This window comes from Aythya marila (assembly GCF_965140915.1).
Source record: "Aythya marila genome assembly, chromosome: 27".
Classification (NCBI taxonomy): domain Eukaryota; kingdom Metazoa; phylum Chordata; class Aves; order Anseriformes; family Anatidae; genus Aythya; species Aythya marila.
This window is the reverse complement of record NC_139068.1, coordinates 5,245,122-5,269,080: the sequence shown is the minus strand read 5'-3', so window position 1 is coordinate 5,269,080 and position 23,959 is coordinate 5,245,122. Positions and strand designations below refer to the sequence as shown.

General features: G+C 61.6%; 3 protein-coding genes across 7 annotated transcripts; all 3 read right to left on the bottom strand.

The window, feature by feature from the left end:
* Positions 1–3,115: 3,115 nt before the first annotated feature.
* Positions 3,116–6,020, bottom strand: DIRAS1 (DIRAS family GTPase 1). The gene is made up of 2 exons (XM_082780307.1): positions 5,896–6,020; positions 3,116–4,153 (listed from the first exon to the last, which is right to left on the bottom strand). Exon 2 carries the CDS (start codon positions 4,127–4,129, stop codon positions 3,533–3,535), a length of 597 nt encoding a protein of 198 aa, XP_082636433.1. The 5' UTR covers positions 4,130–4,153; positions 5,896–6,020; the 3' UTR covers positions 3,116–3,532.
* Positions 6,021–8,032: 2,012 nt separating this feature from the next.
* Positions 8,033–14,097, bottom strand: SLC39A3 (solute carrier family 39 member 3). Of its 3 annotated transcripts, none has more exons than XM_082780252.1 (4): positions 14,068–14,097; positions 12,966–13,043; positions 10,775–11,052; positions 8,033–10,193 (listed from the first exon to the last, which is right to left on the bottom strand). In XM_082780252.1, the coding sequence occupies exons 3-4, from the start codon at positions 10,979–10,981 to the stop codon at positions 9,477–9,479; spliced, it is 924 nt and encodes a 307-aa protein (XP_082636378.1). In that variant the 5' UTR covers positions 10,982–11,052; positions 12,966–13,043; positions 14,068–14,097; the 3' UTR covers positions 8,033–9,476. The 3 variants fall into 3 exon arrangements, with proteins under 3 accessions (XP_082636378.1, XP_082636379.1, XP_082636380.1); XM_082780253.1 differs by lacking the exon at positions 14,068–14,097 and adding an exon at positions 11,323–11,634 and having other exon boundaries at positions 12,966–13,032; XM_082780254.1 differs by lacking the exons at positions 12,966–13,043; positions 14,068–14,097 and adding exons at positions 11,323–11,446; positions 11,590–11,625.
* A 959-nt stretch (positions 14,098–15,056) lies between these two features.
* SGTA (small glutamine rich tetratricopeptide repeat co-chaperone alpha) lies at positions 15,057–23,681 on the bottom strand. 3 transcript variants are annotated; one of them, XM_082780159.1, is made up of 12 exons: positions 23,566–23,681; positions 23,138–23,274; positions 22,045–22,148; positions 21,756–21,840; positions 21,058–21,157; positions 19,862–19,966; positions 19,535–19,673; positions 18,560–18,622; positions 18,096–18,133; positions 17,169–17,258; positions 16,804–16,926; positions 15,057–16,479 (listed from the first exon to the last, which is right to left on the bottom strand). In XM_082780159.1, exons 2-11 carry the CDS (start codon positions 23,235–23,237, stop codon positions 16,812–16,814), a joined length of 939 nt encoding a protein of 312 aa, XP_082636285.1. In that variant the 5' UTR covers positions 23,238–23,274; positions 23,566–23,681; the 3' UTR covers positions 15,057–16,479; positions 16,804–16,811. The 3 variants fall into 3 exon arrangements, with proteins under 3 accessions (XP_082636285.1, XP_082636286.1, XP_082636287.1); XM_082780160.1 differs by lacking the exon at positions 23,566–23,681 and adding an exon at positions 23,442–23,549; XM_082780161.1 differs by lacking the exon at positions 23,566–23,681 and adding an exon at positions 23,335–23,457.
* Between the last annotated feature and the right edge of the window lie 278 nt (positions 23,682–23,959).

Here is a 23,959-nt window from a genome sequence, read left to right as displayed (position 1 = left end):
GGCGCGCGGGGAGGAGGAGGCGGGGCGAGGGGCAGGCAGCAGGGTAGGGTGAGGCGGCGGCGCGGGGAAGGGAGGGGGAGGGAGGGAGAGGGGGGGGGTGGGGAGCGGCGGGGCGGGCGGCCAATGGGAGAGCGGGGCGGGGGGGAAGGGGCGGGGTTATGTAAATGAGGGGGGTTAATATTAATGAGGGGGGGAGCGGGGGGGGTGGCAGCAGAGCCCCGGGTGTCCCCAAATCCTGGGGGTGAGCCCCAAAATCCCAGTGATGCCCCCCCAAAATCCTGATGTTTTCCCCCAAATCCCAATGTCCCCCCCGATCCCAGTGCTGCCCCCCCAAAATCCCAGTCCTGACCCCCCCAATCCCAGTCCTGACCCCCCCAGATCCCAACTCCGCCCCCCCGATCCCAGTGATGCTCCCCCCAAAATCCCAGTGCCCCCCCTAAGACCCCATTGCTGCCCCCCAAAATCCTGCTTCTGCCCCCCAAGTCCCAGTGCCCCCCCCAGATCCCATTGCTGCCCCCCCAAATCCCAGTCCTGCCCCCCGAAACCCCAACGCTGCCCCCCCAAAATCCCAGTGTCCCCCATAAAATCCCAGTGCCACGTCCCCAAATCCCAGTGCCGCCCCCCAAATCCCTGTGTCCCCCCCCCAGCCACCCAGTGCCCCCCCCCCCAGCACCGCAGGGCAGCCGGGCCCTCACCCTCTCCCCAACACAGGAGGGGTCCCGCGGCCCCCCAGCAGCCACCCCCAGCCCCCAACCCCCCCCCCCCCAGGGTTTTATAGCGGGGGGGGACACGGGGAAAATCCCAGCGGGTGAATCAGCCGCAGGCGGCAGTCACGGGGCGCAGGAAGCCCCAATGACCCCCCCGGTGACCCCCCCACGGTGCCCTGAATCAGGGCTTTGGGGCCCCCGGGGGCGCACGGGGATGGGGGTCGCGTCCTTGGGGTGCACCAGTATGCACCAGTATGCACCAGTATGCACCAGTTACACCAGTATGCATCCATCCTGACCGCAGAAGCAGTGGTGCGGCCACTGGGCGTTCCCAGCCCGGGGTTGGGGTTGCGGAGCCGTAATCCCGTTAGCGGGCAGAAGGCCGATTCCCCTAATCCCGTTTGCGCCCATATGGCTCCAGCCACACACCGGGGGGTGGGGGGGGGCGCACGGGGCCCCGCTGTGACCCCCGGCCCCGCAGCTCTTTGTGGGGCTCGGAACCGAATTTCTTTTTGGCTGCTCGTGGATCGGGGGTCAAGGGACCGCGGCGCCCCCAATTCTGCCCGGTTTGTCCCCAAATCGCCTTTTGTCCCCGTTGTTTTGCCCTGGGGGTGCTGAGAGCTGGCGCAAGGCCATGGGCAGGGAGGGGGGCGCACGGTGCCGCGCCCCTGCTCCCCGAGCCCGTTTCCATCCCCCCACGGGGTTTTGGTGTCAGAAGAGGAAAAATTGAGCCAGAATGGGGTGGGGGGGGCTGGTCTGGGCCCCTCTTTCTGCTTCCTTTTGGGGATGGAAACGGAACCGGGGGGGGGGAGAGGCTGGCACGGGGATGAGAGGCACGGGAACGGGGGCAGGGGGAGGACTTCCCGATTTTGTCCCCAGGCTGAAAACGCCGCAGAGCAGCTGCGGGTGCCGGGTGTGTTTGGGGGTTTTTTTGACCCCCCCATAAATATCTGTGAGCCTTCCAGCTGGGTCCGGGTCTCTGCCACCCCGGGGGTCCCAACGGGTGGGGACCAGCCCCGGGTGTCCTCACGTGCCCGTCCCGCTCACCTGCTGGGGACACGGGGATGGGAGAGGTTCCCATGGTTGGTGGCAGGGAGCTGTGACACCCATGGGTGCTGTGACACCCCCTGGGTGCCGTGCCTGTCCCCAGGGTGCTGATTGACCCCGTGGACCCGTGAGCATCCTGGCAGAGCTGTGCCTGTCCCCATGGAGCCGTGACATCCCCATGGGGCCATGTCACATCTATGGGGCCGTGCCATCCCCACGGGGCTGTGCCATCCCTATGGGGCCACGACAACACCATGGAGCCGTGACATCCCTATGGGGTCACGACATCCCCATGGGGCCATGCCATCCCCGCAGGACTGTGCCACCCCCATAGAGCCGTGCCCTTGCTGAAGCCCTTGCGTCCCGCGCGGCCCCGCTCCCCCCGGCCCCCCACCCGCACCCACGTGCCCACGCGGCCGCAGCGCCGGGGGAGCGGATGGTTGCCATGGCAACTAGCACGACGATGATGATGATGATGATGATGATGATGACGCAGGCCCCGTGCTCCCACCCCCTCCCCTCCCCTCCTCTCCCCACGGGGCCGCCAGCCTGCGCCGGCAACGGGGGGGTGGGGGGCACCCACCGGCGGCCCCCGTGCGCGGGCACGCGGGTGCGCACGGCGAGCGCTCGTGCACGCACACACACACACACACACACACACACACACCCTAATCTCCCCTATTTCCCCCCCAAAATGGCCCTGAGCCCCCCCCCCCCCCCGGGTCCGGCCGCTCGGCGGGGAGGCAGGAGCGTTTCTCATCTCTTTATTGAAGGAAGACTATTTCTAGAATAAAGGCTACATCGTCGCGGCACCTTGTCCCCTGGTCGCTCGGCTCGCCTCCTAAAACGCCGGGGGAGCGGGGAGGGGGTGCAGCACGAGGGGGGGGGGGGCACCCTGCTCTTGGCACCCCCGCGGCGTGGGGGCTGCGCGGCCCCAGGGCAGGGGGAGCGGGGCCGGAGCGAGGGGAGAACCCCAAAAAGGATGGGGGGGGGCTGCTGGCGGCACGGGGGCCCCGCTCCGGCCATGGGGGGAACAAGCTGGGGGGCTATAGGGTGAGGGGGGGGCAGCGGATGGGGGGGTGCTGGGGATTTGGGGGGGGGCTCTGCAGGAGCAGGGGGGACCCCGACCGCATTCACGGCCGGTGGGGGTGCTGGGGGGGGGTCTGTGTCCGAGCTCGCCAGGATTGTGCTGGGTCAGGACCTCGGTCGGACCCGATGCTTTGTGCTTGGGCTGGCGGCTCTGGGCTGCTGGGGGGGGGCCTGGGGATGGGAATGGGGCTGGGGGCTCTGCAGGCAGCGGGGTGCAGCTGGGGGGGCTCCTGCCCGGGGAAGAGCACAGCAAGAGGCATGGGGAGAGCCCGGGGGCGGTGTGACTGTCACCCGGGGGGTGACACCGCCACCCCTGCCTGGCACCGTCCTTCCCATGCACGGGGCCCGAGGGGGGCTGGGGGGGCCGGGACCCTCTCCGTGGCCCCGGGCTCTGCTCCCGGTGGGGTCCCCGCGCGCCATCCCCGTCCCCGTGTCCCAGTGTCCGGTTGTGCTGCGGTGCGTGGACGCGTGCCCGGCCTCGTGTCCCCATCCATGTCCCCACGGGTCCACGGCCCAGCCCCGCCATCGCCCCCCACCCCTGGGGCCGCCGACCTGCCACAGCCCCCCCCCAACACGGCCACGGCCACGGGGAGGGCGAGGGGACGGCCCCGCTGCGACGCCGCTGTCCGGCCGTGGGGGAGGGAAGGGAGGGGAGACCGGGAGGGGGGCGCGCGGGCCAGTCCGGGGCTCTACATGACGCTGCACTTCCCCTTGATTTTGTCTGTCCTCTTCTGCTTGCTGGAGCGCTTGCCGTCGATGGTGAGGCTGACGTTCCTCCTCTTCTCCAGGTTGAGCAGCTCCTGGAAGAGCTCCTTGACGTTGTAGTTCATCTTGGCCGAGGTCTCCATGAAGGCGCACTTCCACTCCTTGGCCACGGCCTCCCCCTCTCTGCTCTCCACCTCCCGCTGGGTCTCGTCGCACTTGTTGCCCACCAGCATGATGGGGATGCTCTCCACGCTGCCCTTGATCTGCACGATCTGCTGGTAGATGGGCTTCAGCTCCTCCAGGGACTGCTTGCTGGTGACGGAGAAGACCAGGATGAAGGCATGGCCCTTGGAGATGGAGAGGCGCTGCATGGCCGGGAACTGGTGGCTGCCCGTGGTGTCGGTGATCTGCAGGGTGCAGACGCTCTTGTCGCAGCTGATCACCTGGCGGTAGGTGTCCTCGATGGTGGGGATGTAGGTGTCCCGGAACGTCCCCTTGACGAAGCGCAGCACCAGCGAGCTCTTGCCCACGCCGCCGGCGCCGAACACCACCACCCGGTAGTCGTTGCTCTGCTCCGGCATCGTGCCCCGGAGAAGCTGCCGCCGCTGCAAGGAGAGGGCAGAGGCGCTCGTCACGGTGCCAGCGGGGGCTTCGGGATGGAAACCCCCAGCGCCAGCCTGGGGGGGGGCAACAGGGACACCCCCAAAACCCTCGCCAGCCCCCTGCTCTGACGGTGCTCTCATCCTGGATACAGCAAGGGGGGTCCTGGGCCCCCCCGGTGCCAAAACTCCCCCTGCCCTTGGGACGCCCTTGCCGGGCAGCGGGGCAGGATGGCGCTGGCCCGCCCGGGGTGCAGCAGCTCTGGCTATTTTTACCAGCCCCCCCGTGCCGCGGCCATATGGCCGAGCCGTGGCCACCGGCACAGCAGCTGCGGCTGAGACTGATGGAGAGGAGGTGGGGGGGGGTCACGGCGGGCACCCCCGGCAGCGGGAGCAGTGCCGTGGGGCAGCCCCCGACCCGGCGAGGAGCCAGCGGTGCCCGCAGCCCCTCCGGCTCTGCCACGGCGCCGGATCTGCTGCGTAAGGAGGTGCCATTTCACGCACAGAGCTCGGCGCCTGCTGCGCTGCCCCGTGCCACCGCTCCCAGCCCGGGGACGGAGCGGGGCCGCAGGCACTGGGGCGCGGTGACACCGGGGGACGGTGACACGCGGCCACGGGTGACACACGGCTGTGGGTTCATGGCCTGCCGGGTCCCCACGGGGTGTCCCTGTGCGTGCAGGAGCATCTTGGCTCCCCCGGCAGAGCGTGATGGTTTGGAGAGGTTAATGCTGCCATGGGGCTGCGTTCCCAAAGGAGCCATCCCAAAGGCACCTGGAGGGATGGGAACGGGCTCCTGAGCGGGGCGCCAGGTTTGGGTTTGGATGGCTGGGTTTGGGGTCAGGTCTGTCCCGCTCCCATGGGGTGTCCCAGGTTCCTCAGCCCCGTGTGCATCCAGGGGACCCCGCAGGCCCCAGCACGTCCCCAGGCACCCGGGCACGCACGTGGCCGGGGTAGGAGCCCATCACCGTGGCCTGGGCACCAAAGAGCCCGTTCTGCTTTGGGTCCCGCAGCACGGGGCAGGAAAATGCCCCCATGGGCCCGGAGGTGTCGTGGGCACGCGGACACGGAGCAGAGGCCGTGGCTCAGCCGGTGCCTGGGGACACCAGAGCTCGGTCCTGCCGGTCCCACCTGCTCACGGCACGGCCAAAGATGCCCCCAGCCCCACTGCCACGGTGTGGGGCACCGGGGGGGGGGGGGCAGGATGGGGCCTCTGCAGCACCCAGCGGTGCTCCTGGTCCCCGTGGCATCGCCTGGCCCCCATCAGCCCCTCTCCCTGTGAACACAACACCCCTGCTCCTGGGGATGAGGCCTGATCCTGCGGGGCTCTGCACCCCCTGCACCCCCCCACGCGTCCTCCAGCTCAGCGCCCCCCCCCCCCCCCCCAAAGCGCCGGGGGAGACAAACAGAGGGTGGGGGGCTGGGGATGGGGGGGGGAGGAGAGGGACGGGGATGGAGGGGAGAGGGATGGGGAGGGAGGGGAGGGGGAAAGGGGAGGGAGAGAGGGATGGGGAGGGAGGAGAGGAATAGGGATGGAGGGGAGAGGGATGGGGATGGAGGAGCAGCAGCAGCAGGAGGATGCTGGAGGGGCAGGATGGGGCTGGAGGACGGGGACAGGGACAGGGACGGCTCCGGGTCCCCTCCCCGCTCCCGGCCGTGCCCTGCCCTTGCCGGGCCCCCCCCCCCCCCACGCCGCCCCCCGGCCCTTTCCCGGTCCCCCCGCGGGGCGCATTGCGGTGCCGCCGCCTCACCGAGTCCTGCCCGGGATCCGCCCTTGGCTGCGGGCTGCGCGGCGGCCTCAGCGCATGGCCCGGCCCGGCCCGGTGCGGTCCCGGTGCGGCGGCTCCGCTTCGCCCGGTTCGGCTCGGATCGGCTCGGATCGGCCCGGGACGGCCCGGTCGGGTCCGGAGGGACCGGGAGCGGTGCGGTGGGGCCGGTTGGGGGGGGGGGGGGGGCGGCTGTGCACGGCTCGGTTGGGCTCGGTTGGGCTCAGCACGGCTCGGCTCGGTTCAGCACGGCTCGGTGCGGTGCGGTGCGGCCGCCGCAGAGCCGATCCCGCCCCGCCGCCGGCCCCGCCCGCCGCGCCCGCCCCGCCGGACCCCCCGGGCTCAGCCCCGAACCGAGCGGGACCGGGATCGGGACGGGGGAACCGGGATGGGGACAGGGAGGGGGACTGGGAGCGGGGCAGGGACAAGGATTGGGATGGGGGGACAGGGATGGGGGCAGGGGGACAGCCGGGGATGGGGACGCATGGATAGGGATGGGGACGGATGGACGGGGACAGACGGACAGGGATGGGGACAGATGGATAAGGATGGGGACACACGGACAGCTGGGGATGGGGACGTGCGGACAGGGATGGGACAAACGGACACGGATGGGGACAGGGACAGACGGACAGGGATAGGGACAGACGGACAGAGAGGGATGGGAACGCACCGACAGGGTTGGGACGCACGGACAGGGGTGGGGACAGATGGACAGGGATTGGGACAGAGGGACAGGGATGGGACACAGACAGCTGGGGACACACGGACAGGGATGGGGACAGAGGGACACGGGGATGGACACGGACACACAGACAGGGACACCTGGACGGGGACAGGGGGACACCCAGGCACACACAGGGGGCTCTCAAAGCCCCCGGGGGCTGCAGGCCCCACGTGGGGCCGGGGGCTGCCGGGTGGCACAGCCAGGCCTCGTGACTCCCCCTCCCTAACGAGCAGCAGCAATTAAAATCCGCAGCTGCTATTAATAGCTGCCGGAGGAGCAGCGTGGCCCCCACCACGGCACCCAGCGACACGCACCCCACCGTGAAACCCCCCCCCCCAAAAGGCCACGAGCCCCCGCAGGGGGGACACCGGCCTCGTCCCGGGGGGCCGCCAGCCGCAGCCCCCCGTCCCCGACGAGCCGCCCCGCAGCGTTATGAGGTTGCTGGGTACTACTCGTTAGGGGAAATGAATGAGTTTCCTTGATCATTTTAGCTGCGGCTCCTCCTCCGTTCATTCACTCCCCAGCTCCCCGCGACGCCTGACGCAACGGGGGCTCTGCTGGCTGCTGCGGGGCGGCTGCGCACGCGCGGGGCTGAAAAAGGGATGGGGGCTGTATGGGGGGGGGATGCTGCCCTTCCCCGCTCCCCCCCAGGAGCTCGGAAACATCCCCGGGATGGGGAAGGGGCAGCTGGGTCTGATCCGGGCACCCCGAGGTGGTGGCGAGGTGCAGGGCTGGAAATAAAGAAGAGGCAGCAAGGTGGGGAGGGGCAGGGTGTTTATTGGGGGGCAGGGTGTTTATTGGGAGCACTTCGGGCTTTTTCCTCCTCCACAGGCAGGAGCTGACTGTCAGGGACACCCCCAGCCGTGTGGCCCCCCACCAGGCTGCTCCCACGCCCCATCGGGACAAAAAAAGGTGGAAAAACGGGGATCCAGCACAACCCCCCCACACCACACTGCTCACAGCCACCCCGCCGGCCATGGGGGGTGGTGGCGATGCTCTGAGAGACCCCTCTGCCCCCCCAGCTGGGGGAAGGACCCTTCAAATAGAGCAAATAGCTGCAAAAACAAAAAAAAAAAACAAAAAAAAAAAAACAAAAAAACACAAAATGACACGGGAGATGGAGGCAGAAAAACAGGAGCCAGCATCCCACCTGCCCGGGATGAGCAGCAGAAAGCAGCAGGTCCCGCACGTCCCCCCCACCCCGAGCTGCTGGGGGAGGTGAAATAACACCCCCAGGTTCACCACGTCCAAGCAAATTCCATTCTCGTCAGGCCCTGCTAATTTGTGTCATCGCAGGCCCAAAATAACCCTCTCCCTCTCCCTCTCCCTCTCCCTCTCCCTCTCCCTCCCCGCTCCAGGTTTTTCAAAGCGAGATGAATTGACTCGGGTTCGTTGCAGCAATTAAGGTGCCGATCCCCATCAGCTTCCAAATGCTGCAGCTGTGCCAAGAGCTGCTCCGGGGGGGCTGGGTCGCAGCCTCCCCGCTCCTTCTGGGTCGTGGCAGGGGCTGCGGTGCCTCCACGGAGCCTCCACGGTGCCGCGGCTCCGTCAGCGCCTCCTCGAGCTCTGCTGTGCCTGGGGGGAGCTGCGGCAGGAGCGACGGCCACGTCTTGTTAAAATGCATCTCCTGCCAAAGCAGCGAGGCTGGGGGGGGGGAGCGGAGGGGGCTCGCTCCTGCTGCCAGCCTCTGATCCGAGCTCATGGCCCAGGAGGGCGAACACGAGGGATCGCCGCGGGATGCGGGCACAACGAGAGCTCCCCGCGGACACACGCAGTCAGGTGGAGGCTGCTTTAATCAGCCCCGCGGCTCACAAAACCCCCTGGGGAAGAGATTTCTCCTCTCCTCCTTTGAAAGCAGCAGCAGGACGCCCCCCACGACCTCACCCGGGCGCAGGAGCCCGCTGGAAGCCGGGGCTGAGGCCGGGGAGCAGCCCCGCAGCCGCTCAGTTCTCTGCAGGTGATTTAAACGTGAGCTGCTTGCCCTGAAATATTAACGCTGGGGGTTGCTGCTGCCCGTTTCTCACGCGCTAATGGATCCCAGGCTTCAGGTAGGGGCGTGAGGATCTCTCCGAGGATGCGTTAATGCAGCTGCAGGTTTTCTTCAGGGGACGCACGGCGCAGGGATGAGACGAGGAGAACGGAGCAGGGGATGGGGCAGGGCCCGGCCTCGTTCCTGCCGTTAATCACTCTGAGAAGGGAAAGCTCCCGGAGCCGTTTGTGGGTTAAAATGGAAGCTGGGCTCAGCGGGAGCTGTGGCAACAGTCCTCCCGAGCAGCCCCAGCAGGGATGTTATTTTTGGCAGCTATTACAACCAGGTTTTGCTCAAAAACTAAGCTAGCAGAAGCAGCTTAGCGCAGCTGTGCGAGCCGCGGTCCCACCTGCCTCTGCCTTCGTTTCGGTACTGGTTTCTCACCTCCTCAGAGCCTGGGTGGGAAGGAAGCCGAGGCTCGGCCCGAGTTTGTGCGAGGGGAGGGAGAATGGGAGGGAGGGGGCGGCTGTGCAGGTCAACAGGAAACAACGTGCTGAGAGCTCTGGGGGCAGCCCCAAAACCAGCCTCGTGCTGCCTGTTCCCAGTCCTCTCTGCACCCGCACACCCGAGGGGCAGGGGCAGCGCCTCGTGACCCCTACGCTGGGACACTCCTCGTGGGTTTTTTTCTCTCCCTCCGAGCACAGAGGAGAAAACTCTCCTCCTTCAGGTCGGTGCCGAAACACCTCCTGGATTGGGGTGTTTGGCATGGCTGCCAAGCTTCAGCGTCCCCCCTGGGCTGCCAGCAGGCTCCTCTCGGGGCCGGCCGTGAGGGGCAGGAGGATGAGGTTGGCTCCCCCACCGCTCCCGACCTCACCACTTGAAGAAGACCAGCCCGGCCAGCGCGGTGTAGCCCAGCGCCAGGAACAGGACCTTCAGCAGGCGGTCGTGCTTGTCCTCCAGCTCCTTGGCCAGGATCTCAAAGAAGGTGATGAAGAGGAAAGTTCCCCCCGCCACCCCTTGCAGCAGCAGCGAGGCCACGTTGCTGGCGGCGCTCTGGGTGCTCTCGATCCCCATCCCGATGCTGATGCCCAGGGGGATCATCAGGCTCACCGTCACGGCCATCTTCGCCGCGTCCTTCATGGGCAGCGAGGCTTTGGCCATGCTGATGCCCAGCGCCACGGCCACCAGCGTCTCGTGGATGGCGACGCCCAGGAACAAGCTCAGGACTTTGCCTCCTTCCTCCTGCAAGCCCAGGGCCAGGCCCTCGAAGATGGAGTGGGTGCACAAGGCAAAGGCCAGGCCCAGCAGCCGCAAGGGGCTGGAGCGGGACAGCTCCTGGGGGCTCAGGCCGTGGCCGTGCCGGCCGCGCCCGCGGGACGAGGCGATGAAGGGGCTCTCGTATTCCGAGTCGCTGCCCACATCCGAGCCGGCGTTGAAGGTCTCCAGGTCTATGAAGGAAGGTTTTTCCTTCTGGAAGGTCAAGACGAGCTGCTCCACGAAGACCGTGACGAAGAAGCCAACCATCATGATGGTCTCAGCCACCGGGTAGTCCGTGGTCACGTTCCCCTGCTTAAGAACTTCGTCGAGCTAGGACAAAGCACACAACCCGCAGTGAAACAAACCTTTGGCTCCCTACAGGCACCCAGGGAGCTGTCATGAAGCTCTCCCAGTTTCCTACAAAGCCCCTTCTGGGAAGAAAGTGTCCAGCAGCAGATGAGAGGGGGGAAATCTGGGCTCCATAGCAATGAAATATTCCTGCTGTGCGCCCACAATGACACGAAACTCATCTGTGATGCCTCAATAGCCTGCATCCAGGCCTCAGTGTAAGGACCTGGGGAGCTCTTTGCCTTCCAGCAGGAGGTCAGGGGCTCCCTGGGTGTTTCAAACACTGGCTCGAGGGCAGGAGTTTGAGCCCAGCCCCCCCAGGTGATGCTCAGCCTCCTTCTGCATCACAAAAACTTTCCAAGCAGGCTCCATGGGAGCTGAACGGGAGGCAGGGGATGTTTTCCTTCGTGACCTGAAACACCAGAGGTTTCTGAGGGGGCTTAATGGGTCCCTCTGGCTGGGGATGGCCCCTACCCCTCCTCTTCCCCAGGGGCAGGGTTCTGGCAGCCTCGCACAGAGCAGCGCGGGCTCCCCGCAGCTCCCCGGGGGCTGTCAGCAGTTACCTTGCCTCTGACGGCCGGCAGCAGGGCGTTGAAGCAGGTGGCCAGGAAGACCCCTCCTCCGAAGGAATTGCAGAGGGCGATGACCTTCCTGGAGCGATGAGCCTTCTCGTAATCTGCCTCGATGATCTTGACGGGGAGGAGGGAGCCGGCCAGCATGAGGACGCAGATGCCCAGCAGGCACAGCACTTTGGCCACCACGATCTTCATGGCGCTGCCTGGGCGGGTGTTGGGGGGCTGCAGCAGGCAAAGGGCGAGGGAGAGGTGCTCCTGGAGCAGAGCTGCGGGCAGGAGGGAAACAAGAGGTTGCCCCGTGTCAGTGTTTGTTGGGGAGAGGAGCAGCTCGCATCCCAAACCCCGTGCCGGCCTCTGGACCTTAACTCTGCCCCCTCACAGCCCGGAGAGGGGAGGAGGCACAAAGCTCTGACACCACGGGGCAAAGGAACAGGCAGGGGAAAGAATTTAACGGCAGGAAACAGTGACTTGAAAAGCTGGTAGGAATCGTACTGCCACAAAACTGGCACAGCCTCGCTCTCTTTAGAAACACCTACACAGCGCCAGGCACAAACTGCTCCATCTTGCCTCAAAATCCACCTGAGCCCAGCCAAAGGATGGAGGCTTTGATGTTAACCACGAGAAATGAACGTGGGCTTGAGCTGGTGGCTCTCCATTTCACTGAGAAATAAAATTAAAGGTCTCCCTTCAAACGAGAAGAGCAGATTTGGTCCTGAGCCACCATCGCCGTCCTGCCGGGGCGGGTCGCTGCCTCTGCAGGTGGCTGTTTGCTCCCTACCAGGAGCCAGAGGAATTTTGGTTACCGGTCGATGTGCAGCTCTCTAAAGGGAAAACCTGAGGAGAAATCACTGTGAGGGTTTCAAACCCACAGTGTGTGACAGAAGAGAGGCAGATGGTGAGAAAAACGCAAGGTCTGAGCTGCCTGGGTCATGACAAGTGGCTCGGTCAGAAGCATTTTTCCCTCCAGGTTAGGTGCAGCAGCAGTTAAACTCGTTTTCCTAGAGCCATTTAAAAAAAAATAATGAAATTAAATCTATTTTTAAAGACGTGAGCGGGTCCCTCTGCTGATGGAAGGACGAGCAGCCGCAGAGCCAGCACCAGGGCTGAATCAACGCGTGGGGTCACCTCGCAGAGGGTGCCGGGCGGCCCCGAGGGCTGACGAGGTGCCAGGGCTAACGAACCACCAGGGCACGTCTGCAGCCACGCTGACGCTCGTCCCGGCGGTGGGCCAGGGGAATAATTGGATACCTGGCCACTGGAGCAGCTAATTAACTTGGATACAAAAAGTTCCTGAGGCCGAAGCCTCCCTCGAGGGCTGGCAGCGTTGATCACTATCAGCGGCTCCACGCAGCGACCTGCACAAACGGGGATCTTATGGCAAGGGGCGTCGGGACTGAGCGACCCCACGCTTGGTGAGGGAGTTTGAGGAGCTGAAGGCGTCTTTCTGAGTTTTCTGCTCAAGCAGGGACGAGCAGAGAGGTCACAGCAGCCTGTCTGGCTGCGGCAGGCTCATATCTCAGCTGGGAGGCCACGGAAAGCGACGTTCAGCACAAAACCCAGCTTGGGTGATGCTGCTCGACTCGCTCCCACTAAACCCAGCAGAGGAGCTGGGTCTGAGCAAGCCCTGAGCCTAAAATCGTGGCTCACACCGACAGGGCTCACACAGCAGGCAGCCCACGGCTGTAGCCATCACTGCTGCCAATGAGCGGGGTCCCTCCGAGGCTTTGGCATGACACTGACCCAGCTCACGAGCTGTGCTGCCCTCCTGAAGCACACAGAACCACCAGGAGGTCACCTCACAGCTGACGGCGTGGCGTTAGGCACTCTCAAACGAAATCCCTCCAAAACAACCCCTCGTGGGGTCCCGGAGCAGAAGGGAATTCGTTTGCTGGGTGCCGAGGCACCGCACGCAGCCGGTACGTGAGGTACGTACCCAGCTCCCGGGACAGGGACACCTGGAGACATCACTGGAGGCAAAAAAAAATACTTTTTCCACAATTCTCACCTCCCCTGGAGGAAGCTCAGCAAACCCTTAGCTTTTTTCTTTTTTTTTTTTTCTTTTTTTTTTTTTTTCTTTTTTTCCTAGCCCAGCAAAGCCCCCAGCAGAGCCTGGAGCTCCTCGGGTGCCCCGCGACCTGCGGAGGAAAGCAGCTTAAGCCACAAGCTGCACCAGGAATACCTCGAGCTCCTTCCCGACGCCTCGACGTGCAGCAGGCGCTGCCTTGAACGCCCGGACGACCTCGGCAGCCTGAAAATTCTGTAAAAAAAAAAAAAAAAAAAAAAAAAAAAAAAAGAATTAATTCAGCACCGCTGGGCTCGCCGCCCCACCCCGAAACGCTCAAGTGCTACGTGAAGCAGGAGTCTGGGGCAGAAAGAAAAGATTTCCTTGGGTTTGAGGCTTAAAATCCCAGCGGGGTGCCCCTGGATCCCCCCCAGAAGCCCCCCCTGAGCCCCCCCAGTCCGCTGAGAGCACGCAGGGGACGCTGAGGGGGGGTTTTGGGGAGGGGGCTTGTCCCAGGACGCAGCACGGGCTGCTGAGACACCCCAAAGGAGCGGCCCCAACCCCGTGCAGACCCCAAACCCTGCCCCCCCCAGGAGCAGCCCCCAGTTACCCCAGTGACTCACCCGACAGTCCCAGTTACCCCAGGAACACCCCCTGGCCCCCAGTTAGCCCCCGATCGCCCCAGTTACCCCAGTGACTCACCCCTGACCACCCCAGTTACACCACTGACCCACCCACCAGCCCCAGTTGCCCCAGTTAACCCTTCCTGACCGTGCCATTTGTCCCAGTTCCCCCTCCTCGACTGCACCAGTTCCCCCAGTAACAGCCCCTGGTCCCCAGTTACCCCCTCTACCGTCCCAGTTACCCCAGTTCCCTTCCCGTCTGCCCCAGTTACCCCAGTGACGGACCCCGGGCCCCCAGTTCCCTCCCTCAACCGCCCCAGTTATCCCAGTTCCCCCCCCAACTGCCCCAGTTCTCCCAGTTACCCCCCCCCGGACGTCCCAGTTCCTCCCCCAACCACCCCAGTTATCCCAGTTACCCCCCCAACCGCCCCAGTTACCCCAGTTCCCTTCCCGTCTGCCCCAGTTCCCCCAGTAACGGACCCCGGGCCCCCAGTTACCCCCCCCCAACAGCCCCAGTTCCCCCCCAACCGCCCCAGTTCCCCCAGTTCCCCCCTCAGTTCCCCCCCCAGTTCCCCCCCCGCCCCCAGCAGCCCCTCCCCCCGCCGTTACCCCGGCAACCGCTCCCCCCCCCCGCTCCCCGTTGCCCCCCCACTCACGCTCCGGCTCCCGCTCGCGCTCCGTCCAAGCGGCCCCCGCACAGCGCCCGCCCCCGCTCGCGCCCTCCGCCCTCCTATTGGCTGCGAGGGGGCAGCGCGGCTGGTGATTGGTCGCGGGGGCTGCCCGTCAGTCCGCCCACGCCCTGAGGCGGGCACGCTGCCAGAGCCCCCGGGTGCGGCGCGGAACGGAGCCCGGCTGGAAACGGGGACGGAGACCGAAGGTTCCGAGGTAGCGCCGGGCCCGCAGCGCTGTCCGGGGCCGCCGGTGCTGACGGGGCCGGGCCCGAACCGGGACCGGGACCGGGACGGGCACCGGGGGGGCCTCGGCTTCCAGCAGGGCTCGGGCTGGGTTTGGTTAAAGAACCGCGGAAATCCCTTCATTAAATCCCGGTGCTAAACACAGGGCGCAAGGGGCTGCAGGGTGAGGGGAAATGGGCTAAAAAAATTAAAAAAACAGGTTTTTGGGGATCCTAATAGCATTTTTTTTTACACGGAGGTGTAGAAAAAACACGAAGAGAGGTGAAGGAAGAGCTACAAGGACAACAGGGCAAACAGCGTAAGGAGTGAGGGTGAGCAGCCCTGAGGAGATGCAAAAAATAAGGGAAAAAAATCATCCAAGTTTCATTATTTTGGATGATTCACATTTTTTTTCTTTCCACCCCGTCCTACAGCCCTAGAACTTCTCCTTTTGCTTGATCCCAACAATGGGTTGGCACGTAAAGGGCAGAGGGGGAAAGCAGCAGTTCATAAACACCTCGTGTGCCGTGCCTCGATACAGGTGCATGAAGCACGGCGCTGAATTTTCAGCAAGAAAGGAGCCAAAAAAAATGGCAAAGGTGGAAAAAACTCACCCCGGCGGTGCCTCGCAGCCCTCAGGACACCGAGGAAGCTCTGACCCCACACAAACCTCCACAGGAGGCAGCCCTGGAATGAGCCCGGCCCCAGGTCTGGCTTCAGGCACGGGGGGCAAGAGGGAGCAGGAGGCGAGTGTCCAAATCTTTTATTCTTCACACGTTACATTAACCACGGAGTTATGGAGCATTTACAAATCATTCTTTTCTTGATATTAATCGTCAGCTACACCTGCTCCCCCACTCCACCAAGTGGCTCTCCCCCAAGGGGCGTTCTCCACCTCACGCCCTCCTCCCAGCCGGACGCTTCCTGAGGCCAGGAGCGCGCCTTCCCCCCCCCAGGATCGAGCGAGGAACCCTAAAACCATTCTGAGGTTGATGCAAAGCCCCCCCAGCCTCAACTAGTGACTTCTGGGGGAACTTCCCAGAGCCTCCCGCGTGCCCTGGGAGTGACACAGGGGAATTCCCCAGGGTGGAAGGCTGCGGGTCGCTCCGGTCAGCCTCCAGAGCGCTTCCCCTCGTCCCCCCCCCCCGTGATTTTTGGGGCAGAACCTCTCTTTGCCAGGCCCCCCGCGTGGAACCAGCAGCCGCTCAGCACCTTGCTGTCCCAGGAGCGTTTTTCTTCTTCCTTCTGCTCTCTACTCACGCGCCCTCTATTCCTACCACCAGCACAGTCGACCAGGTTGATTACTGACATGCAGAAAAGACAAATTAAAAAGCAGAAGAGAAACCTCTTGAAACACCGAGAACATTATACCTCATCTTTCTGACTGTCCACCCGACTAGTTCACAGATTGGATCATTCCGACGACATAGCCATAATTACTAAACACTAGACAAGTTTTGCCAGGCCTGGGGAGGAGCCCCCAGAAGCGTGTCTGGAAACGCTCGCCCTAAGCAGTCCCAACCCCCCCCCCCCCCCCCGACACATTTACACGAACCGTGGAGAGGCGACGGCCGAAGCCCACCTCTGAGCAACCCTGGCGATGCTGCTACGGACCCGACTGAGGAACGCAGCAAATGTCATCAACAGAAAAACCCTGCTCCTGGAGACCCCGAGATCCAGAGGTCTCCGGAGCGTTCGGACGCAGCCAGCTCGGGACTGGCGCGAAGGTGACGGGGAGCAGGACGGGGAGGGCCTGGAACACTTCTTTGAAGTGGCACGTGGGCAGGAGAGTGAAGAGATCCTGTAGTGAAGAGCGCGTCGTTCTTCAAAAACGGGTTAAAAAATTCCCATGTAGCAAAGAACATAGAAATGTATCAGTGTAGGTAATTCTCCGAGTCTCTTTAGAAAGGCTGTTGATGCTGGTTTGTGTTCAGCTGGCTGGGTCTTCCAGAAGAAAAAACTAATGGAAAGGCTGAGGGGGAGGAGCAGGGACGAAGACTAGGGAAAGAAAGCGTGAATCTGTCTTTAACATGCAGGTCATATAAAGTATTTTGTGTTTTTTTCTTTTTTTCTTTTTTTTTTTTTCCCCCTCTTGGACACTTCCGACTCAAGAAATGGCAACACGCACATGGCTTCCAGTTTTTAAAGCAAAGAACAAAGTTCCCACGGACTGCGCTGCAGAGACAGGGAGACAAGACATGGGCAAATTCAATTTTTAGGAAAAATAAAGCGCCCCTTTAACGACCGTGAACGCTAGGTACCAAAACCCATTTGTCAGTCACACGATGCATGAGGGGAGCTCTTATCACTCCCCAGGGCTAAGCCTTGTGCCTCTGAGGCACGGCACCAGCTCTTACTGATGCAGAGACCCCAGTCTATATAGAGAGAGCCACCAAACTGCTAATTTAGGCACGAGATTTTGCAGCAAAATATTGAAATCCTCCCTGCTAAGCCAGCCAGGGTGCAGCGGCACTCCTGGCTGCAACCTCACCGCCTCACCTGGCTGCTCATTCCTGCTGATCTTCGTTGCTGGCACTTGGAGTTCGACTCCTGATCTGGCTCCGTAGCTGCTCTATTAGCTCGGGGTTCTGCTGCTGCATCTGCTGCGCGAACTGCTGGCCCCTGCAGGAGAAGAAGCAGCGCTTGTGGCGGTGCTGTCACACGCCGACACGGCCTGCTGCGAGGGAACGCGTCCCAGCCGCCTGTCAGAGCTCAGCTCCAACAAGCAGCTCGTGTTACCAAGAGGCAGGGCTTCACCCAGCGTTTAAACGCTCCCCAGCTGTTAACTGAAGCTTTCGTTTTGGTCAGAAAACCCCAAAAATCAGGTTATTAATTTCCTGGGAAGGACCCGGCTCCCTACTCACGCTTGGATGAGGCTGGCGAGATCATTCGTGGAGGGGCTGGTGCCTGCTGCTCCCATGGGGTTGTGGCCACCAGAAATCATCCCAGACATGCTGCGGAAACAAGGGGCAACGCTCAGAAAACGAAACAAAACACAGAAATCGGTTGTTTTACGCGACGAAGGGAACGTCAGCCTAACAGGAACACCTTCCCACACTGATGATGGAGCTATCTGTGAGGGAATCTCCTGCCACAACTTTTTATTCATTAACTGCAGCAGAGCAACCGCAGCATTGACCCAAACAATACACAGAAATATTTCTAACCGTGTCAGCTAATGTATGCCCAGATATCCCCCCTCTTTGTGCAAGCCCTGTGCTGTCTGATTACAACACCCAGGGAAATCTGCTTGCTCTGAACCTCAGCTGGCAACAGCAGTGGAAGGAGCAGAACCGAATGGAAAGGGCAGCAGACACAGCCCTTCAACCAGGCGGTCCCTAACAGCAGCCAAAGGAAAATCTCCTCAGGTCTCTAACTCACTGCCTGCCTGTGCTCTGAAAGCACGGCCAGGTGAGGCATGAACCTCGTGAATTTTAAGGATTTGTATTGTGTAAGCACCTGACAAACATTGTGAATTGATTCTGATGGCTCTGCAGCACAAAGGATGGAAATATTCTCCTCCCAAACGAGACGGAGATGTGAAATCCTGTCCCCACACCACATAAATACTGAGCCGAGCCAAACTGACTCCAGTTTCCCAAAGGCAATTCCACGATCTATCTTTTTTCCCTTTGAGGCTCCTCTTCAGCGAGGCCAGAGCTCTCAAAACACGTGTTGGCTGGGGAGATCAGACTGCCCCGAGGCTGCCCTCCATGCTTCTGGTACCCGCTCCCTCCCACCCGAGCTTCAAAGAGTGACTCAGAGGAAACAGAAGACGGGATCAAACTTACAGCTGTTGTACTTGTGGGTTGTTCATTAGGTTAGATGCCTATTTAAAGAGGGGGAAAAAAAAAGGACACCCTATTTAGTCAGAAATGCCTGGGTAAATATGCAGATGTTGTGCCATTCAACTAGGAACAAAGTGAAGACAGAAATACTTGGAAACAGATCAATAGGACAAAAATAGCCAAGAGAAGCACAGCACCACACACACGACAAGGCTGGTAATGCAGAACAGGCACCCTTCCCACAGCCAGCACACAAAGCCTGTGAATAAGTCACTGGCTCTTTGTTTGACTCCAGTGAAAGACACAAGCACGGCCTCCTCGCAGCGACACCCAAGCGAAGAAACGGAATGAAAACAAATCTGCTACCGAGACACAGGAACTCCCCGAGCCCTGTCCTGAGACATTTCACCCTGAACAGAGAACTGCACGGCCCAGACGCAGCCTGGCTGCGACCTGTCCAGATTTACCATGCTCATGAAGCCGGGGTTGTTCAGCAAGCCAGCTAAATCAAATCCTCCGGGACCTCCGGTCTGTAAGAAGAAAGACACCACACACAGGTGATGACATCCTCCCGCCCTCTGATGCAACAAACAGCACGGCAAAACGAACGTTACTTCAATTCTTCAGCGTTATCAGCACCTGGGCCTTAAACCACAGCTAAGGGCAAAGGCTGGGGGTGAGGCTCGCTAAGGGAGGCAGGGGACACATGCTGGTGGCAGCAGTAACGGCACCGCATGATTTACCGAGCGCCGCTCTCACCAGCTGAGGCATGCCAGGGCTGGGCTGCTCGACCCCATCACGCCTGCCAAGCTAAACACATCCACTCGGTCACCTTTGGGCTGGAGAAGTCTTTAGAAGACCAAAAGCCCCTTCAAAACGGGGAATTATCACGGTCCTGAGCCTGTCAGCAGGGCGGTTGCTGGCTTTGTGACTAGAAAACCGCCAGGATTCTTTTCATATGAACAAAACGAAACAAAGCAAAGCAAAGCAAACAAACAAAAGCCAACAAAACAAAAAAAAAATTGTGGAAGGGAAAAAAAAAAAGAGAAAAACTAAAAAGTCCTTTTGGTATTGGTAACAGGTCACTAGAAAAAAAAAAAATCTGGATTTTAGGAGCAGTGGCTTTAATTAAGGAAGGTGCTTAAGGCAAAAAATGCTGCTTGCAAACGCTCCTTCTAATCAGTCTCATTTCCCAGCTCTCTCAAACAAGCCCAAGGTGACTGTGCTCGAGCAGAGCAGTTCCTCTCTCTGGATTTTAGTGGAAATGTTCACGGCAGCGCTCATTAACCATCTCCCTTCTGCCCGCATGCAAGATTTGTATTCTAAACACAACCCAGATCATCAAGCCTCTGCCAGACAGCGCCTGCTAGCACTTGGAGTAGCATAAGGCAGAAATCTTCTCCTCTTACCCACATACAGCAAGTGTTAGCCTCGGGACTTACTGGACTTGGAGTCTCCTTCATTTTCTGTTCGGCTATTTTAAGGTTTGATTTGTATGTGTCGTTGTCTGGATCGAGCTCTAGGGCCTTTTTGTAGTAAACAACAGCTTCTGTGTGTTTATTTAAACTGGAGAGGGCCAAGCTGTCGAAGTGGAAACAGAAGACAACGTTTCAGAGGTAGATAAGCACTCGCAGACTTCCTCCACCCCCCGCCGAGGTGAAGCCCTAGGTGTTTGTGCACGGCATTCCAGGGCAGAGCACCGCTGATGGTATCGGTGCCACCGGGCACTCCGAGATTAGAATTCTGGCAGCAGAAGCTCCCTCACTTACCCCATCCTGCCATACGCCTTGCTGTAGTTTGGATCGATGCCTATGGCTCGTTCACAGTCTCGGACTGCTCCGGCATAATTTCCTAATTTACTGTACGCAGCAGCTCTGGAGGGAATGGAGAAAGATGTGCAGAAAAGACTTAGCAGCTCGAAAACGTTGATCAAGGTCACCCCCGTTCCCTCTCCGTGCTGTCCTGCGGCACAGGCAAAGTCAAGAGTAAAGTTGACATAAATCCAGGCTGTGTCTACGTGAGCAGGGTGTTACCCAAACACCCAGCTCTGTGCTCTGCTCCTACTGCAAACAAATCCAGGATTTCTCCTCCTCGCGGCCTTTCCAAGAGGAGGCAGGGGAGTATCCCACTCGCTAGCTCACACCAAGCCCTCAGCTTCCCTTATGCCTCGATTTCTTAGCCACAACGACCGTTTCATCCATTTTCTGTCAATCTCCACATAAAATTTCTAAAATTAATTCTCCTCTTACCCAGCTCCCTCAAGCCCCAGTCTTACACCTCTTACTGGCACCAGGACACCCGCCCAGCACCTCGCTGGACGACCCTCAGGCAGCTAAAATGAGCCAAGAAGTAACTCACCACCTCGCGTGCACACAGGTTACTCGTGGAGCCTGCGCTCACGATAAGCAGGTAACTAAAACCTTGGCTCCCTGCTCTGCTCAAGCAGATAACTAAATCAAACCCTGACTCAAAGGCGTTTTAACTCACTTGTTTTTCCACCAGCTTGCACGTACTTCTGCTTAGCACACCCCTGAAGATTAGGAAGGTCACCTGCAGGCTCATTTTGCACACACACAGCTCTCAACACGTATAAAATTCTCAAGACCGAGCCTTCAACTCATCTCACTTCACTCTTTTGTTTATTATCGACCCAGCCTCCCAAACCTGGGCCCTTTGTCTTCCTTAAGGAGTTAATTGCATGAAAGCAGACAGTATTTCTTGGCATCCTTGTATCTCCTTGAATGCCTGACAGAGTTTGTTTCCACACCCACATCCTATCTAGAGATGCCAGGGCACAGAGCTGGCAAGAGGCACAGGGAAGTGTGTCACCGAGCTTGGAAAGAAAATAAATCACCAAGAGCAGGGAACAGAACAAGCAGAACGTGGGATTTCGACCGAGCAAGAGCCCTGGGTAAGAAGAAAGGAGCAAAACCACAGGGGTACGGGGCTGGAGGCAGAGCAGTACCTGTTGCAGAAGTACACCGCGTTGGATGGATTCAGCTCGATCGCTTTCCCATAGAACGACACCGCAGCTTCGAAGTTTTCTGCTTTCATTTGTTCGTTTCCTAAAGGGATGGAGAAAAGGCTCGTCAGCAAGGTAAAAGTGGGGACAAAGGAAAGCAACAGGCCTGGATCTCCGTTCTACTTGAGAAAATAACGCGAGGGAAGCCAGGAGCTCGCGCCCCTTCCTGATCAAACTGCGTGTGAGTGTGAGGCAGGGGGTCTGCGTCCCGTAGCGCCCCCTCAGAAGGGATCCTGCGAGCTCCTCTGAGCATCTCCAGCTGCTCTCCCACCTACAAGGCCTCCCCAAAACCCCACGTACTCGGCTCAGAGGAATTTCTCTGCTGCACTTCTCTATTCTCACTCTTTTACAGGGCAGAGGAAAGGCAACAGGCGGAGACCTCAGCGGGGAAGATGCCACGTTCTGCCCAGCAGAGCCTCCCAGCTGAAGGAGCTGCTGACCCAGCTCCCTGCCCAGGTTCTGTGGCAGCTGAATTGCACCAAACCTGCACCCGCCGGGAGGAAAGAGCAGGAACAAAGGGCTCCAGCCCCTCTGCCTGCTTCCCGCTCCGTGCGTGCCCGTGGGGCAGCGCGAATGAAGCCTTCCTCCCCTCCCCACCCTCCTTTACACCTCCTCACGCCCGGCTCCAGAGGAGGCTCTACCTTCAGTCTTGAGTCTCTCGGCTTCGGCTACGTCATCTTCAGAGGGGGTGATGGGCTCCGAGTTCGTTCTGGTGTGCTCAGGCTCCTTGCAAGGGAAAGGAGAGCGCTGTGCCAAGAGGAGGACTCCCACGGAGCAGAACCCAGCCTCCCCCTCCCTGAACTTGTCAGGCCCACAACATTTCCCTCCCACACGCCTCCGAGGGGGCAGCAGCACCGCGGAAATCAGGCAGAGCTCACCCCTGGGGCTGCATGGAATGAACGTCAGCGTGTGTTGGGGGGATTTGCTCACCTTTCCTACAGCAGCTTCAAATATTTCAGGAAGAGTCTGGGACACAGCCAGGTCTTGGTCATCCAGGGAGACCCCAAAAGCTGTCTCCAGGCACTGGATCGCCACTGGATATGAAAAGACAGCTCATTAGCTCTCCCTGTTCTGTCTGTTTAGCCCTTTTGCAAAGCACCTGATTTTTTTACAGTTGAAAATACCAGGAAAGCCCTGGAAGGAAGCTCCTGGAAGGCAACAGCCACAACTCCCATCCCCTCAGCACCTTCAGAGGAGGTGTTGGGGTGGAAGTTAACAGAGCCAGGGCTTCGCTAGCGCTCCTGAAGCTGCCCCCAGCTCCTGCCCCCCAGCTCCTTCCCCTACCAGGACAGGAATCCATTCCCAGCCCGGACAGGGGAACCCAGCAGCAGAGCAGGGCCCTTGGGCCATACTTTAAGGTCTGAGAGCACCAGGAATAAATCCCTGCCAGCCAACACCCTCGTCCTGCCCTGTCTCCATCCCTGCCTCGCCCAGGAATGCGCCCAGCACTTTCTGTGGACGTGCCCGTGCTCTCTGTGCCGGGGGTGAACGTAAAGACCAAAGACTGAAGCATAAGCTCCTTAAGGAGAGCTCTTAGGGTCAGTGCCCTCTCGTTACCAGTGAAGGAGGCCCTCTGAAAAACGCCTGTGTAAATTCTGGCTGTGGCGGGGAAAAGCATTTTACAGCAGAACTGGAAAGCCCTCTGCGAGTACAAGACGCCTCCTGACAGCCCCAGAGTCCTTATTTTACACCACGCTGTGAGGCTCCTGACCGGGCCTCATTTAAGTTAAAACTTTTTAAGTCTCAAAGCGGAGCTCAGGGAGGCTTTTGATCCCAGGTGTGTTCCTTCCTCAAGCTGATCTCCTGAAGGTGGTGACGAGACGAGGAAGCAGCACCCCCAGTGCCCTGGCTACCTCCCCACGAAGAAAAACTCCTTCCAAACCCGGAGCGAGCCGCGACACCGGGGGCAGGACGGGGCAGGGGGCAGCGACCAGAGGGGGCAGGGGGCAGGCACCGAGCCCCCGATTTCCCCGGCTGCCAGCCCCGGGCAGGGGGTGGGAGCAGGGGCACCCCCCCCACCGACCTTCCAGGCTCTCCTGCGCGTCGGGGCTCATCCCGCCGCCCCGCAGCTGCTCGTGCAGGAACCGGACGATGGCGTAGGCCAGGCGCTTCTGCTCCGCCATCCCGGGGGGCGCTCGGTGCCTCCTCGCGGCTCTCACCCTGCGGGGAACGGAGCTGCGTGAGGCCTCCCCCCTACCCCCTGCCCCCCCCCGGGCCCACCAGGCCGCGGCCGGTCCCGGGAGAGGCCAAGGCAGCGCTAACGGCGCGGCCGCCGCCCCCTTCCCACCCCGGGGCGGCCTAAAAGGGACCGGGGAGCGGGCTCGCACCGGCCCCGGGGCCCTCTGGAGGCCTAGGCCGGGGCCTCCCCGCCCCGTAGCGGCCCGGCCGCGGGGCTGGGCCCGGTCCCGGTGCCGGTGGGGGAGGCCCCGGCCCCGCCCCTCCCCCACTCACCGGCCCCGCGCCGCTCGCCTCAGCCAGGGCGGGCACAGCACTGCGCATGCGCCGCCCCCGCCCCCTCCCCTCCTCTCCCGCCGCCGAGGGCGCTGCGCATGCGCGGTGCGCGCGGCACCGGGGAGGGGGGACGGGCTGGAGGCCGGAAGTGCGGGCGCCGCTCTTTCCTTGCTTTCTAACCATAGAGACGTGTGTGGGTGGGGGTGTTGTCGCCATGGCAACGGGCGGGCGGCCTCACCGGGCCGCGGCCTCGCTGCTGGAGGCCGGGCGGCGGGGAAGGACCGGGAGGGGGGGGGGCTGAGCCGCTTCCCGGCCTTTTCCCGGTCTCGGAGAGGGGAGAAATGACGAGGGGGAGCGGCGCGGTCCTCCGCGATCCCAGCATGCCCCGGGCGCG